The sequence below is a fragment of the Leucoraja erinacea genome, chromosome 4, assembly GCF_028641065.1.
Source record: "Leucoraja erinacea ecotype New England chromosome 4, Leri_hhj_1, whole genome shotgun sequence".
NCBI lineage: Eukaryota > Metazoa > Chordata > Chondrichthyes > Rajiformes > Rajidae > Leucoraja > Leucoraja erinaceus.
Genome location: NC_073380.1, coordinates 81,801,503 through 81,817,028, shown reverse-complemented (window position 1 = coordinate 81,817,028; position 15,526 = coordinate 81,801,503). Strand labels below are relative to the sequence as shown.

Sequence of the window (15,526 nt, the reverse complement as noted above, 5' to 3'; positions counted from 1 at the left end):
TCTCCAGCATTCGTGGTCAGGATTACATCCCGAAAACGCCTGGCCTTGCAATAAAGCGCGCGGAGTATTGGTGGAGTTTCTTACCAGACACCGGCATGAGATGCAGGGGTTATCTGTGATGAGTGGGATTTCTATCGCCGCGCCTTCATCTTCGCAGCCGGCCACTGAACCTAGCGCACAAACAGGAGAGGTTACCACCAACAACACCGGCGGTCTGCACCTACATCCACGCCCCGCGCCCCGGCCGACGGAGGGTCCTTCCTTACCTGTCAACAGAGAGGGGGTAACGGCGAGCTGGGACAGCAGAACCAAGGAGAGGCAGAGCAAGAGGCGGCCGCGAACCCGAAGACAACGAGCGCCCGGGAGCAGCATTGTCACTGGATGTCTGTCAGTCAGTCCGGTCCGAGCGAGGGTCGCAGCGCTGGGGATTCCGCGGTCAGGTGTGGGCAGAGGATGCCGGCGTCCGCAGGCTGGCGGTCGGCGGAAAGCAAGTCATCGCCGTGACAGCGAGCTGTTCATCCCGCGCCTCTCTTCGCTCCCCCGGACACGGGCTCTCACCATCCGTGCTGTTCACAAGCAGCGCCCGCTGCAGTGAGCGGATCGCTGACATACACTGTGTCAAAGCAGAGCAAATATTCAGTGGTTCCACCTACAACCCCATCACACCAGACTTCAACACCCCACTGGACACGTGCACAGATCGAGGGACCCCACCCCCACCCCCACCCCCACCACTGCTGCTCTCAGGAGATTCTAGTCTGTAGATGAATTGGTTTTAAGGGTTGGCTGCATCTTACCTGTAACCCGGGGTCTCAGGCCGATTTACGGTGCCACTTAACGCCCGAGCATTAATAATAAAAGCCTATGGACTCAAAACAGATCAACAGAACTATACTTTAAAACGCTGACCGACTATTGATGCGAGACTATCGGAATGAAATAATTTATGCGACACTTGCACTAAAATTGTTGCATTGAATTCTGCAGTGCAATTGTTGCATTTAAATCGGAGAGAAACGTGTGCAGTTTGAGAGAAACTGGCAGTGAAACTAACAGTGAATGTACAAGTTGCGGAGAAACTACTTCAATGAAACGCGCGGCAAAGGCGTTGCCGCGAAACGGGCACTCGAATTATACATTGCAACTGTTGCAATGCCCTTCGAGTTTATTGCGGCCCGATTCAAACGAATTGAATAATTCGCTACCAATCGTATTTTTGTTTAACCGCGGCGTGTTTATTCTTTATAGCTCGTGTTAAATCGAGATGATTTGCTCAGCTACGATCAGCCCGAAATAGTACAATAATACTGTATTTCTTTCATCTTCGCGGCTAATGGTCGGGCGCTGCGTTGTGAGGCTGTCTCACAATGTGGCTGAACTATTTATATCACGGGCTTGGAACTCAATAAATCCCGTACAGGTCCGGAACAAAACCCCTCAGATGGGGCTCACAAGGATCTTTTGTCAGAGTGTTTTGGCGCCTGTTGAAGGTAATCTAATGTGCGGCTCATGAATGAGAGGCCAGTGTTAACTAACCCACGCCGAGACCTTGCTACCTGCGCGGGTGGGATAGGAGAGCAGCCAGTTATTGGATTACACTCACACACATTTCTACCCACAGAACTGACCAGAGCTGGCCCGGTCGGCTCCAGTCCCCACACGTTGCATTTCTACCGGGGCCACGGCCCGAGTGCGCCCCGCTCAGGGAGAAATGACCCCGAGTGGGGATTTCCCTTGCCCGTTGTGCGCAGCGCCCAGACTCAGCTAAACGGGGCTCCTGTTCACAGTATGCGGAGAGCGTGGGCGAAATTGGTTTCAGAAAAATAAAACAAAGCCGATTCAAAGATGTGTGCACACAATCTCTAAACCCGTGGTCTATATTCGCCTCAGTTGGCATCTCCATCAGAAGTGCTGCGTAAACTCGTTTTGTGCGGGAGAGAGGGCGAGAGCGCCGACAGGACCTCAGCGCCTGAGCAACCAACGAAGCATTGGAGGAACTCAAAAGAGCAGGCAGCATCCGTGGAGAGAAAAGGCCGACCGATATGTCGACACGGGACCCCTTCATACCGCAGCTCCCAGGCCTATCCGCGAACCGCTACAAACCACGACACTGCTGCTCAGAGGATGTTTCGGGCAAAGATCCTATAGGATCTTTGGTTTCGGGTATTCTGGTTGAGGACTGCATCAGGGCAACTCTTATTCTTAACAAGAGTTCCGCTTGCCCGGTAGGGCTGTGGTTGCTGCCGTTATTATTACAAAATGCCACAATGAGACTGAGACCAGGCTGCAACTATGCACCCCGACACAATTATCACATCCCATCCCTCATTACAAGACAAGAACTGGAGTGCTCAGCGGGTCAGGCAGTCTCACTGGAGGACATGAATAGGTGCTGTTTCGTGTCGGGACCATTCATACTAGTTCTGTTATCCCACCTTCTCATCCACTCCCTACACACTAGGGGCACTTTATAGAGGCCATGACCAACAAACGCACACGTCTTTGGGATATGGGAGGAAATCGGAGGAGCCCGAGGAAACCCGCGTTTGACAGGGAGACTCGGGTGAAGGAGAACGTGCAAATAGACAACCCCGGAAATAAGGATGGAATCTGGGTATGCGGTGCTGTGAGGCAGCATCTTTACCGTCTGTGCCATTGTGCCGCTCCTTGTTCCTACATTACACTGCAAGGTGGAAACAGTTGTCGGGTTCAGGAAGAATCACGGATGGGGACGAGTCAGAGTGTAAAAGTGAGATGGACCGACTGACCAATAGTGCCAGCACAACAACCTGGCTCTCAACATCAGTAAGAGCAAGGAACTGATTGTGGACTTTAGTAGGGGAAGGATGAGGACCCACAATCCTGTTTGTATCTACTGGACTATGGTGGAGAAGGTCAATAACTTCAAATTCCTGGGCGTGCATATATCAGAAGATTTTTCCTGGACCCAGCACACCGATGCAATTATAAAGAAGGCACATCAGTGACTCTACTTCCTGAGAAGATTACGGAGATTCAGCATGTCGAAGAGGATTCTCCTAAACTTCTACAGGTGCACGGTAGAGAGCATTCTGACTGGTTGCATCGTGGCCTGGTTCGGCAACTTGAATGTCCAGGAGCGAAAACGAGTACAAAAAGTTGTGACCACTGTCCAGTCCATCACCGGCTTTGACCTCCCCACCGTCGAAGGGATCTGTCGTAGTCGCTGCCTCAGAAAGGCAACCAAAATCATCAAGGACCCACACCATCCTGGCCACACACCTATCTCACCACTGCCATCAGGAAGAAGGTACAGGAGCTTGAAGACTGTAACGTCCTGGTTCAGGAACGGCTTCTTCCCCACAGCCATCAGGCTATTAAACACAACAATTGGATGATCAGCCATGATCATATTGAATGGCGGTGCAGGCTCGAAGGGCCGAATGGCCTACTCCTGCACCTAATTTCTATGTTTCTATGTCTAAATAAGCAATGAGCTCTGAACTGCAAAAGACTATTATTATTTGTTATTTGCACTAAATTTGTTGTTTATTGAACTTTTTCTTTTTTTCCCCCGTTATATACAATGTTTACATATTCACATATTCTGTTGTGCTGCAGCAAGTAAGAATTTCATTGTTCTGTCCGGGACATATGACAATAAAACACTCTTGACTCTTGAAGTGGGCTCAGAGATGTGAGAATGAGCACCATCACACAAGTTCAGTCCCCCTGTGGCTACTGTGAGGCAGGGTCACAGATACAGGCACACATTAATTCATTTAAGTGCACAAATATAGAAGGGACATATATATAATCAAGCAAAAGTCACAACTCCAAACATTCAGGTGCACAGGAGCCTATAAATACACTGGGATAATGAAGCAATCCCACCACTGAGCCATATAAACCTCAATTTCAGCTAAGTCGGATCACCGTGATGGAAAGAATGTATCAGGTTTGCCACAAGAGGTGCTCATAATATCCCGAATTACACCATATGAATAGACTAATAAAGAGGGCAAAAAGCGCCATGAATTACCCTTGGTAAGTAAGATTAAGGAGAATCCTAAGATATTCCATAGGTATATTAGGATAGCCAAGGTCCCTGATGGAGAAGGGAGTAGTCACGGAACATGGATGTAGGCGAGATCCTAAATGAATGAGGGAATTATAAATAATTACAGAAAACACTCAGGTTTATTAATCATAACCCCCTACTCAGTCAGGTTCCTCCTGCTTTTTTTTCCATTTGATCGATTGATTGAAAGATACCGCATGGAAACAGGCCCTTCGGCCCACCAAATCCATGCTGACAATTGATCAGAGGTAGAGACAAAATGCAGGAGTAACTCAGCGGGTGAGGCAGCATCTCTGGAGAGAAGAAATGGGCGACGTTTTGGGTTGAGACCCATTTTCTGACAATCGATCATTTTGCACAAGTTCCACATTATCTCACTTTAGCATCTACTCGCCACACACAAGGGGCAATTTACAGACGCCAATTAACCTATAAACCCACATATCTTTGGAATGTGGAAAGAAACCGGAGTACCGAGGGGAAACCCAAGTTGGCCAAGGAAGAACATGCTAATTCCATGCAAACATCAAAACATCACTGGGTTTCGGATTGAACCTGGGTCTTTGGCGCTGACAGGCAGCAGCTGTGTTGGTCAGGATTCTCTCCTGGCAGTCGATGTGAACATACTGAGCAACATTTGTTTGACCATTAGGCAACAAAGATGTTGACAGGATCCCAGGGAGAGAGGAGTACAGGGTTAGAAACAAATTGTGGCTCGGATTCTATTTTAGATTGAATTTGATATGTGGAAAGTGAGCAAATGCGGCAGACCTTTCATCGGGCCATGGAATATTACAAAAGAGACTCAGTTGTGTTTATAGGAATTAAAGGAACCCTTTCACCTGCAATGCATATCTTAATTGTCTAAGTGGAGAATAATTTGCAACAAAGAGATCCAATGAATTCTCATGGAGATGGATGGCACCTCACAGCCAAAGCTGAGCCTTTAACGGGTGAAGGCCAGAGGTTTTATCAGTTTATGAGGGTTCTATTGAGAACTGGAGTTTGCTGCGTGGAACACCAAAAAGTTCCTGCAATTTTCCCAGAAGAATCCTGCTAACCTACTTCCAGAATGTCATAATTTGACAATTTCATTTTGAGGGAATTCAGAGACATCTAAGATTGTACAAATCCTCTAGATGACAAAATGGCTTGAAAAAGATTATTTATGTATGCCCTGGAACATGGTTCTGAAAATGTCATAAAATATACACCTGCATTAATAATTGATGAAGGTGTCTTGAAATGAGATTAGGTGTGGGTGGTTTGCTGCACCCAAAGCCCATTCTGGGATTGTTATGGTTGCTTTACAGGCTGTACAGGGAGCAGCAGTGGTGATAATAAACAATAGACAATAGGTGTAGGAGTAGGCCATTCGGCCCTTCGAACCAGCACCACCATTCAATGTGATCATGGCTGAACATCTGCAATCAGTACCCCGTTCCTGCCTTCTATCCATTTCTCTTAACTCTGCTATCCCCAAGAGCTCCATCTAACTCTCTCTTGAAAGCATCCAGAGAACCAGCCTGCACTGCCCTCTGAGGCAGAGAATTCCATACACTCACAACTCTTTGTGTGTGAAAACGTTTTTCCTCATCTCCGTTCTAAATTGTTTACCACTTATTCTTAAACTATGGCCCCTGGCTCTGGACTCCCCCAACATTGGGAACAAGTTTCCTGCCTCTAGGATGTCCATTAATAATCTTATATGTTTCAATAAGAATGATGCAGAAGGATAGTTAGATCCATGTGGCCGCAATATTCAATGTTAGCCTGCATTTGCTAACAGATGGGCTACTGTTCAAAACATGTTGCATAAAGTAAGGGGTGAGAAGGTTAGGATGAATTCTCTGTTTATGTTCATTAGTTTGTTTAGTTTAGAGATACAGTGCGGAAACAAGTCCTTCAGCTCACCGAGTCCACGCCGTCCAGCGATCCCCGTATACTACCACCATCCTACACACTAGGCACAATTGCATTATTTACCAAAGCCAATTAACCTACAGACTTGGAACATTCAAGAACATCATAGCACCCGGAGAAAACGCATGTGGTCACAAGGAGAACGTACAAACTCCATATAGGCAGCACCCGCAGTCAGGATTGAACCTGGGTCACTGCCGCTGTAAGGCAGCAGCTCTACTCCTGTACCACTATGCCACATGAGATTAATTAAAGGATGAGAGAGTCTTGTTCAGGTTGGCAAACTGCCACCATAAAGTCTTTTAAGGATCAGTAGTGGGACTTCTGTAACACACTGAGCAGAAAGTGTATAAAGTCTCCACGTTTGTTGCTGATGCAAGGGGGGTAGATGGGGTGATGAACTATAAAATGGATGTAGAGTTTTCAAAAGGATATAGACAGGTTTAGGAAGTGGGCACAAATTTGTGAAAAGCAGCATTTTATGGGAAATGGGAAATTATTGTAGAGAATCTTTTTTTTTTTTTTAAGTGCTATCAAAGCTACACAAGCAAACATTTAGGCACAGCGATCAAACAGAAAGAGGAATAGTGTAGCAGCCATTGTTGCAGACCAAATATGACAATGTTTAGCTGTGGTGTACAAGGCCTGGGAGGGACCACCCCTTGTAGTATATGAAGCATTTATTCTTTACCCTGAAGGAAGGATGTATGTGCCGACTCACCAGACTGACTGCTGAGATGAACAGAATCATTCTACCCCCTGGAGTTCAGAAGAATGAATGGTGATCCATTTAATAAACAAGATTCTGTGGGGGACCGTTTGCTCAGGTAGAGACAGTTTAGAACTGGGCACACAGTGTTGTCATTCTGATACAAGACTACGGCATTTCTTTACTCAGAAGGCTGCGAATGTTTGAAGTTCTCTGCCTCAGGGACTGCACTTGTTCAGTCATTGAGTATTTCCAGGTCAAGATTGATAAAGTTTAGTGAGAATCGGGGAGATAAGGAGTAGGTAAGTAGCGCTTCAGATATCACCGGAATAAATGGTGGGACAGGCCTGGGGGCAGTTAATCCTATCCTTTTTCTGTCTTGTAATTTGCCTATTTTGGGGTAATACCCCTTGCCATCTGACCCTTTACTTTATGTAACAAACGTTTGCGCAGTACTCAATCACTTGGCAAGCATTAAAATAATGCAAGCAACCATTTGGATCTAACCTCTTCTGTGGCACAACTGTGGTTTCCTGTGCAGTTCGTTTCTAAATATCAACAATCTTACCATGGTATTTGGGTAGAGCAAACCACCTGGTCCACTCCAGTTCTTAAGTTTCACAGTGGTCCATCGACTATATCTTCTATTGAGATTTCTGTGCTCCTCCAGTTTCTGAACTTCCCTCTGTTGCCTGTATCTGCAGTTGGCAAGTCCCAAGCTCTGGCATTCTCCCCCTAAACCTCACTGCTTCTGTCTTTCTACCTTGCTGCTGGATGCACCTTAAAACTAAGCATTTAGTGGCCCAGTGTCAAGTTTTGTTCACCTCCTTCTTAGCACCCATCTTTGTTATAACATATTGTAATCTGTGGTTCAGGTCAGAGCTTGATGTGTTAGGTTGAACTCTGGCATAGTCCTTGAGCATCACTGCATGCAAAGACAATCTCTTGAGAATTACAAGTAGCTAAACATACCAAGAGCCTGGGCAGAAGACTTGGCTGTTACATTGCTTTTACAAGCTTTTCACTGAACCTCGGTACACGTGACAATAAACATGAGTAAAATGACTGTGAGAGGACAATAATGATGGCAGCTTCATCAAGGTGGATGAGAGGATGATGCGGCCTACCTGATCAAATGGGATGGATACCATTATCACGCTCTCACACACGTCATTTGTGACTTTGAATTGAGATATTTCAGGACTGTGGTGGAAACAATAATCAGATTGGAGAGATTCCAACTAGGAAAGAGGCTTTGTGAATGGTTATTGCTGGAGATGAGACTGCAGGAAGCAGGTTCTGGAGTAGCTTCTTCCTCACAACCACCAGGGTATTAAATACTACAATGTCCAAATAAGCTCGGAATAACATCGAGCTGGGGCATTATTTTTGCTTTTGCACTATTATTGTTTGTTTGCGTTTTAAATATTTTGTTGTTTATCACAATACTATTTTTACATATCTGTTGTGCTGCCGCAAACAAGAATTTCATTGTTCTGTTTTGGGACAATGACAATAAATGACACTCTAAACTGGGACTAGTCACTCCCATTCATCTGCCTTTCTCCACAACCCCACTGTCTTTTACAATTGAAAAATAATTCAATTCACTTTTAACTTTCCTGGTGAATTGGATTTCAGGCAGCACACCACAAATCACAGTCACTTGCTGAGGAGAAAGTTTCACCCTTACGTTTTTGTCAATTATCCTAGGTTGTAGAGAGCATTTTGGAAATAGATTTGAAAATCCCGAGTATGCACATGAATGCATTACAAAACCACCTCTCCTCCCCTATCTTTCATCTCTTGACCTCGATATCCTCCCCCCCCCACAACGGATAATGGTACCAACCAGCTTTGGATAGATGTGATCTTTTGAACAAAAGTTAACTTTGTTTTGCACATCTAATCTCCAGCTTTGGAGATATCAGAAATCAAGATGGGTAAACTGGAAATCTTTTGTATTCAGTGGAATCACAACTATTTTTGACTTTGAGTTCATTGGATTTCTTCCATTATACTCATTTCCAATCGCAGGCGATGATATCTGCTTTTCTGGCAGACTGGTACTCTTGTTATTTCCAATCTTCTTTGTATCTATATCATTCTACACCTGAACCTGGATTCTACAAAGTTGGAGCTAGTTGGGAATACTTGAGGCATTACTCATTGCTGCAGGGGTCAGTATTCTTCTTGTATCCATGCACATTCAGATTCTGGCTCAGTGAAAGGCATGACTTCAATTCGAGTTGCAGGAAAACTGGATTGCTACAGCCAAATAACTCAACGTGTAACAAGAGAATGGTGGGATAGGGACAAAGAGTTCTGTTTTGGAATAATGGAATAAATGTCAATCATTTCCATAGAAATAATGGGGAAAAGGTGTCTGGCCAGGAGGGAGCAGAATGCAGCAGCAGAACGAGCCACTAATGGGTAGCACAATCATGCCTTTGCAAACTGATCAAGATAATGTTGCCAGACGGACCACCTAGTTCAAATCCCATTTTGTTAGCGTCCGCTGCATTAATGTTGTACTTATTTGAGTTGAGCATAAATTAAAATAAGAGAAATCAATAAATTATTAATAGATACTAATAGCACTTCAGGAAACATATTTGAATGGTAGGACAAACCTTTTTCATTATAATTGTGCAGTACTGTTTCTGCTGCAATTGCAAATGCAATTGTAAGATCTCAAAGCAAGATGCGCAGTTCAATAGTTAGTTTGAAATATGCAAAGAAGGCACTTGCACATTTTGTACTGAACTTATAACCAAGTAAAGATATCACTGTACTCCAGGTTCAGCCAGAATGAAGGTCAATAATTACCTGTTCTCGTATCATGACCTGGAGCTATGGAGTGAGCTGTGGCATACAGGTAGGAACATCCCTGTTACAAAGAAAAAATGCTTCTAAACCAGAGGAAGAAGAGAACACACATTGCTGGCCTTATCTTCAAGACTTTTGACATCACAATATTAAGATATATCAATTTAAAGTCATATTTCTAAATCAGATTCAACATATTATGGTGTGCGTGCTGAGCATCCCACAATAAAGTAAACCAAAATAATTTGAAAGTCATATATTATTCCAGGAATAAACCAGAGTTTGAATTCCTGACCTGAGGCCAGGAAGGAGTTTAAACAGTGGCCAAAGATAGCGATTAAAGAGCCAATCATTTTACAGAACCAATCACAGCTAGTTACCTCAGTCCAGAGAAAGGCCACTGGACTGGGCATTCCTGACCACTTGACATTGCCAGTACTTCTGGACTGTATCCATACAATGGATAAACATTTGACCTGCACAGAAAACAACACATGCAAAATCAGCAAGAATACTGATTGAAAAGGAATGATGGGTGGGGATAGGGCATATACAGTATATTTATGCTACCACTTGGCTCTGAGCAACACTACTAGGAGATTATTTCCTCACACTGCTATTTCTTTAACCTGAATGCACAATGAAACAGAAGTCAGAGTAACATACCCATGGAAGGATAAATCTTTTCAAGAACTATTAGATTCAGAACAAATCCTATTTATATGTTTTTTGTTCAACTCCACTGGTTCCTGGTGAGTGTAAAAGTTGGAAAGTCATGTTGCAACTGTGTACAACTTTGGTTAGGCTGCATTTAGAATATTATGTGCAGTTCTGGTTACCACATTACAGGAAGGGTGTGGAGGCTTTGGGGAGGTTCACCAGGATATATTAGCCATAAGGAGAGGTTGGACAAACTTGGGATTGCTTTCCACACATAAAATTATGAGAGGCATAGATAGAGGAGACAATCAAAATCTTTTTCCCAGGGTGGAAATGTCAATTAATAGAGGGTATGAATTTAAAGTGAGAGGAGAAAGTCTAAGTACTTACAAGGCTGGTTTTTGTTTACACAAAGAGTGGTAGGTGCCTGAAGCAGATATGATGGCAACATTTAAGAGGCATTTTTAACACGCAGGCAATAAAGGGTAATGATGACATGCAGTTGGGGTGAGTTCAATTTGGCATCATGTATGGCACAAATACAGTAGTAAGCCAAAGGGCCAGTTCCTGTGATGTGTTGTTATACGTTGGCAGCAGCTCGAGTCAGAGATTTCATTCTGCCAATTGCTCCATAATCTCATCTCTTTTATTCTCAGGTCTTTCCTCCTGCCCTACAACTCTCCCAGGATCTTACACTCTGTTGGCCTCTTGATCAACCCTTACATTTAATTGCTGCACCATTGACAATTGTGCCAAGCTTCAAAGACTCGAAGCTTTGCGATTCCCTCCGTAAACTTCTCCATCCATTCCTTTCTCGATAAAATGTTGCTGGGAAGTTATTGGAGAGGGAGAGGCCACTATCTCCACAGCTTGTACACTATCTAATCTCTCTCACATATATGATTCTGTTAATAACTTCATTACTGTTAAAAAAACAAATCAACAGAAAACATAAAGCCAGAATCAATTGATTAACACCAGTCACTCAGGTTAGCTGCTGTCTTATACAACAGACTGCAATTTAGTCTATCCTTGACAATTAGTATAATATTAAAGGGGTACAAGGTACAGGCATTGGTCAATGTGGCATAGAAGAAGAATGAGATGAGGTTGGGGGCGAGAGAGGGTGGGGGCAAGAGAGGGTGAGGCGGGGGGGGAGTAGGAGGGAGGTGGGGAAATAGAGGGAAAGATCAGACATAACCTGAGAAAGGAAATGGAGAAGGACAGAATGGGTGAGAGAGTGATTGGCACACACACACACACACACATCAGTGTTTTCATAATATAAGGATGTCCCAGCACACCAGAATTAATTAGTCTAGTCACAGTTGTAATGTAGAAAATGACGAATTTAAGAGTTCATTTAATTCATGACAATTATCTGTATCGTAGCGGATGGCAGACAAAATTAGCCCAGTGTTTTACATAAACAGATAATACATCAAAACAAGTTGAAAGGAAACTCCTAGCTTTGAGGAATGCACGGCGACTGCAATTCCAGGATTGGCTCACCTGCAGGAGTGAGGGTGCCAGTTCCTTTCTGACAATGGTAGATGTATAACTCGCAAGCAGGCACGAGGGCTGCTGTAATTCATCCTCTTGGAGATTAGGAATTATCTGAGAACTTCAAACACATCGTTAACTTATTTTACAGCCAACTATCATGCGTTACTTCATAGGTCTGAAATGAGACTGTGGAATGTTACTCAGGTGCTCTAACAACCCAGTGGGTGGTGATAATGCCTCTGGCGACAGCAAAATAGTTTTGTTATTATCTAATCAGTGTCATTTATTTTTATCCCAGAATGCTAAAAACAGCTCTAATCTGATCAGTGTAACCAACAATTTTGACCCCTGTTGCATGCCAGAAGAGTCCTTGGTGCTGACCGTGTCCAATAGGCTTAAAGCTCAGTGCTGCCTCCATTAATGCTGACCAAAAATCATTGTTCACTTTTAAAGTCAGTGAACCACCGCCTGGTGCCAGCAATGGCTGCCTCGTCAACAGTCTGTCTATCCCTTTCTTCTTTTGTTGTTTTTTTTTTAAATGTGTTAAATGTATGTTTTTAGTGTTATTGAGCTTGTTTTATGTGGGGGTGGGGTGGGGTGGGGGGGGTGTTAAGGTAATTTTTTTCTAATCTCTTACCTCGACAGAGATGCGATTTTTTTCTGTATCGTATCTCCGTCCGCACTGCGGCTTAACATCGAGGAGTTGGCGGCCTTTGCTGGAGACCGATTTCGAGAGCTCCACCGCGGGTGCCTGCGGACTTTAACATCACGGAGCTCACGATCTCTTTGCCAGGGATCGACCTCTGAGCTCTACCGCGTGAGTGCGAGACTTTAACATCACACCTGGTCAGAGATCGACTTCAAGAACTCCAAGCCGCAGGAGCTTCGACCGCCGCAACTACGAATGGTTCAACTGCCCCGACCGTGGGAGAATAAAAAGAGGAAGATGATTGGACTTTATTGCCTTCCATCACAGTGAGGAACTGTAGGGAATCTGCTGTGGTAGACGTTTATGTTAACTTTTAAGTAGTTCTGTGTCTTGTTGCTTTTAAAAAAAAATATGGCTGTATGGTAATTCGAATTTCACTGTACCTTAATTGGTACGTGACAATAAACTGAGCGTGATGCTTTTCTGTGTGGCAGGCTGCATCGTGAGACAGGACTGGTGGACTCTTATTTCTTGGGATGTCTTCACTCCATCAGACTAGTTTCACAGCTGTGTTGCCTCACTGCCTGCCCCTCTAATGCAATGGGAAAAGGCACACAGTGTGTTGTGTGTTGGAAGTCAGCAATTACAATTCACACTTTTTCATGCTGAGAACGGAGCCTTTCTTTTCAAGTGCTTACAGTTATATAGCAACATTCACATCGGTGGAACACATAGGAGGCTACAGTTGATAAAGTAATTTTTGATGTGAAGAGAATGCAACAGCCAACATGTAGAGAGGGTCTCACATAGAACAGCTAAGTAAAGGATCATCTGTTCCTTTGGTACGAAGAGGAAAGACCAGCATTAATTGTCCACATCTAATCGCCGTTCACAGGGAGGAGTAAGATATGCTCTTCTTGTGCAGATGATGTCCATGTGTTATAGGAACTCCCAGTGTCACAAATATCAATCAGCCCAGTGTGTGAGTTGGAAAGATCCCGCAAGTGGTGTTGTCCCATGGGCCACCAATGTAATAGCCTTGCATTTATCACTCAGAATATACACTGCCCTATTAGTGGGAATGCTGATGAGCATGAAGCCTTCCTCTATTGCTGATACATAATCGTCTGGTTTTGTTACTGTCAATACAGCGAAAATCTTTCTTTGTGCTACACTATTAAATCATACTATGCGAGTACAACAGGTGGTGCACGAGAAAACCTATGAGAACATTGTTCAGTAATCAGATAACATTGGGGAAGAAGCTGTTCCTGATTTTGGTGTGCTTTCAAACTTTGCATTTTCTGTTCAATGGTAGAAGGAATGACTGGGGTGAAAATTGTCCTCAATTGCGTTGGCTGCTTTCCCGAGTCAGATGGAGTTGATTGGGGGGAGGGGGGGGCATATTTACGCCCAGGGACTTGAAGCTCTTGACCATCTTGACTTCAGCACCATAGGGGCATGTACACCATCTCGTTCACTGAAGTCAGTAACTCTTTCATCTTGCTGATGTTGAGGGAAAGTTTTAGCTTAGTTTAGAGATACTGCGCGGAAACAGGCCCATCGGCCCACCGAGTCCACACCGACTAGTGATCCTAGTACATTAATACTATCCTACACACAATACGGACAATTCACACTTATACCATGCCAATTAAACTACAAACTTGTACGTCTTTGGTGTGTGGGAGTAAACCGAAGATCTCGGAGAAAACCCACACAGTCACGGGGAGAATGTACAAACTCCATACAGACAGCAGCCATAGTCGGGATCGAACCTGGGTCCCCTGGCACTGTAAAGCAGCAACCACCATGCCGAGGTTGTTCTCTCGACACCATGTTATTAGGCTCTTTCTATACACGGCTCTTTCTATCCTTCCTGTACACCATCTTGTCATTGATCGAGGTCCAGCCTATTACTGAGTTGTCATCTGCCAACGTGAAAATGGAGGTAGAGCATAACTGGCTACACAGAGCAGAATTTGTTCACCATCTTTCAGGTTTGGATGTAGTAAGACTGTAGCTAAGAGCTAATCTGTTGCTGATAGGATGAATGATCTATTGCATGCTGCTTCTGCACTAGATTATGTGTGACTGCTTCACCAGTTCGGTACCTGATCTTTAATGATGTCAGATCCTGCTTGTGCATTCTCATCAGCAGTTCTCATTGAACTTAGGTTGGCCCCCAGCTTGACAGGGCTCCAGCAGAGGAATGAAATCAGCATTGAGTGCTCTGGCCCAATTGATCCTACAGGTCAGATACCAGATTTGCTCTCCTATCACTTAATGATAATGGAACAACTTGCACGTCAAAATACTCTATAGCCGAGAAGCTTAGAAGTGATGAACAGTGCAAAATGAAGCTGGAAAGGGTAAAGAAAAGATTCACAAAGATGTTAACAGGTTTGGAGGGCTTGACTTGTAAGGAGTGGATAGGCCGAGCCAGAAATATAGGTTGAGGACTGACTTTATGGAAGTACACAAAATCATATGGGGCATAGATGAGGTGAATGGTCACTGTCCTTTTCCTAGAGTAGTATACAACTAGTGAACATAGGTTTAAGGTGAGAGGGGAATGATTTATCAGGGACTGAGGGGTAATTTGTTTGGCATAGTATATGAAAGCTGTAGAGATGGGTCAATTATAACATTTAAAAGACATTTACACAGTTACACTGAAGGTAAACGTTTGGAGGGATATGGACCAAATGCGCCATGCAGATAGGAATAGCTCAAATCGGTATTTTGGTCGGCATGGACACATTGGGCTGAAGAGCATGTGTCTATGCTGTATAACCCTATGACAGTGAATCTAAAGATAGAAAAGTAGGGCTCAAAATGGAAGAATTCGTTATTTTGTGCAAACTCAAATAGTCCAATAAACTACTGGAGGAACAGTGGAGGAAATGAGCAGATGATGCTTTGCGTCGGGACCCTTCTTCAGACTGATGGTGTGGGGGGGGGGGGGGGGGGGGGGGGGATATGCTGGAAAAGAGAGGTGGAAGTCTGTAATAAAGTACAATATAGTTAAGTTGGCAAAAAGTCCATTAAATATAATGAAAATAAAAATGAGAGGGATGTAGAACTAGTTGCCAAACCTCAGTCACGTTAATCGAGGAACAGCGTGCAAACAATCAGAATGACCAGTGAAAATGAACGCACTGGGAAACAATTATACGATTTGGGAGCA

The 15,526-nt window shown here is 44.2% G+C and overlaps 1 protein-coding gene across 2 annotated transcripts in view; it reads right to left on the bottom strand.

Moving 5' to 3' along the window:
• Nucleotides 1-2,134, bottom strand: part of bmper (BMP binding endothelial regulator) — a 40,725-nt gene extending 38,591 nt beyond the window's left edge. Inside the window, exons 1-2 of one of the 2 annotated variants that reach the window (XM_055634664.1) lie at nucleotides 798-2,134; nucleotides 85-613 (exon numbers count right to left, since the gene is read on the bottom strand). In XM_055634664.1, the coding sequence (XP_055490639.1) occupies nucleotides 85-372 (288 nt within the window). In that variant the 5' untranslated portion in view covers nucleotides 373-613; nucleotides 798-2,134. Of the gene's footprint in view, nucleotides 1-84; nucleotides 762-797 lie in introns of those variants that run through there. The other variant, XM_055634665.1, reaches the window with a different exon arrangement.
• Nucleotides 2,135-15,526: the final 13,392 nt, after the last annotated feature.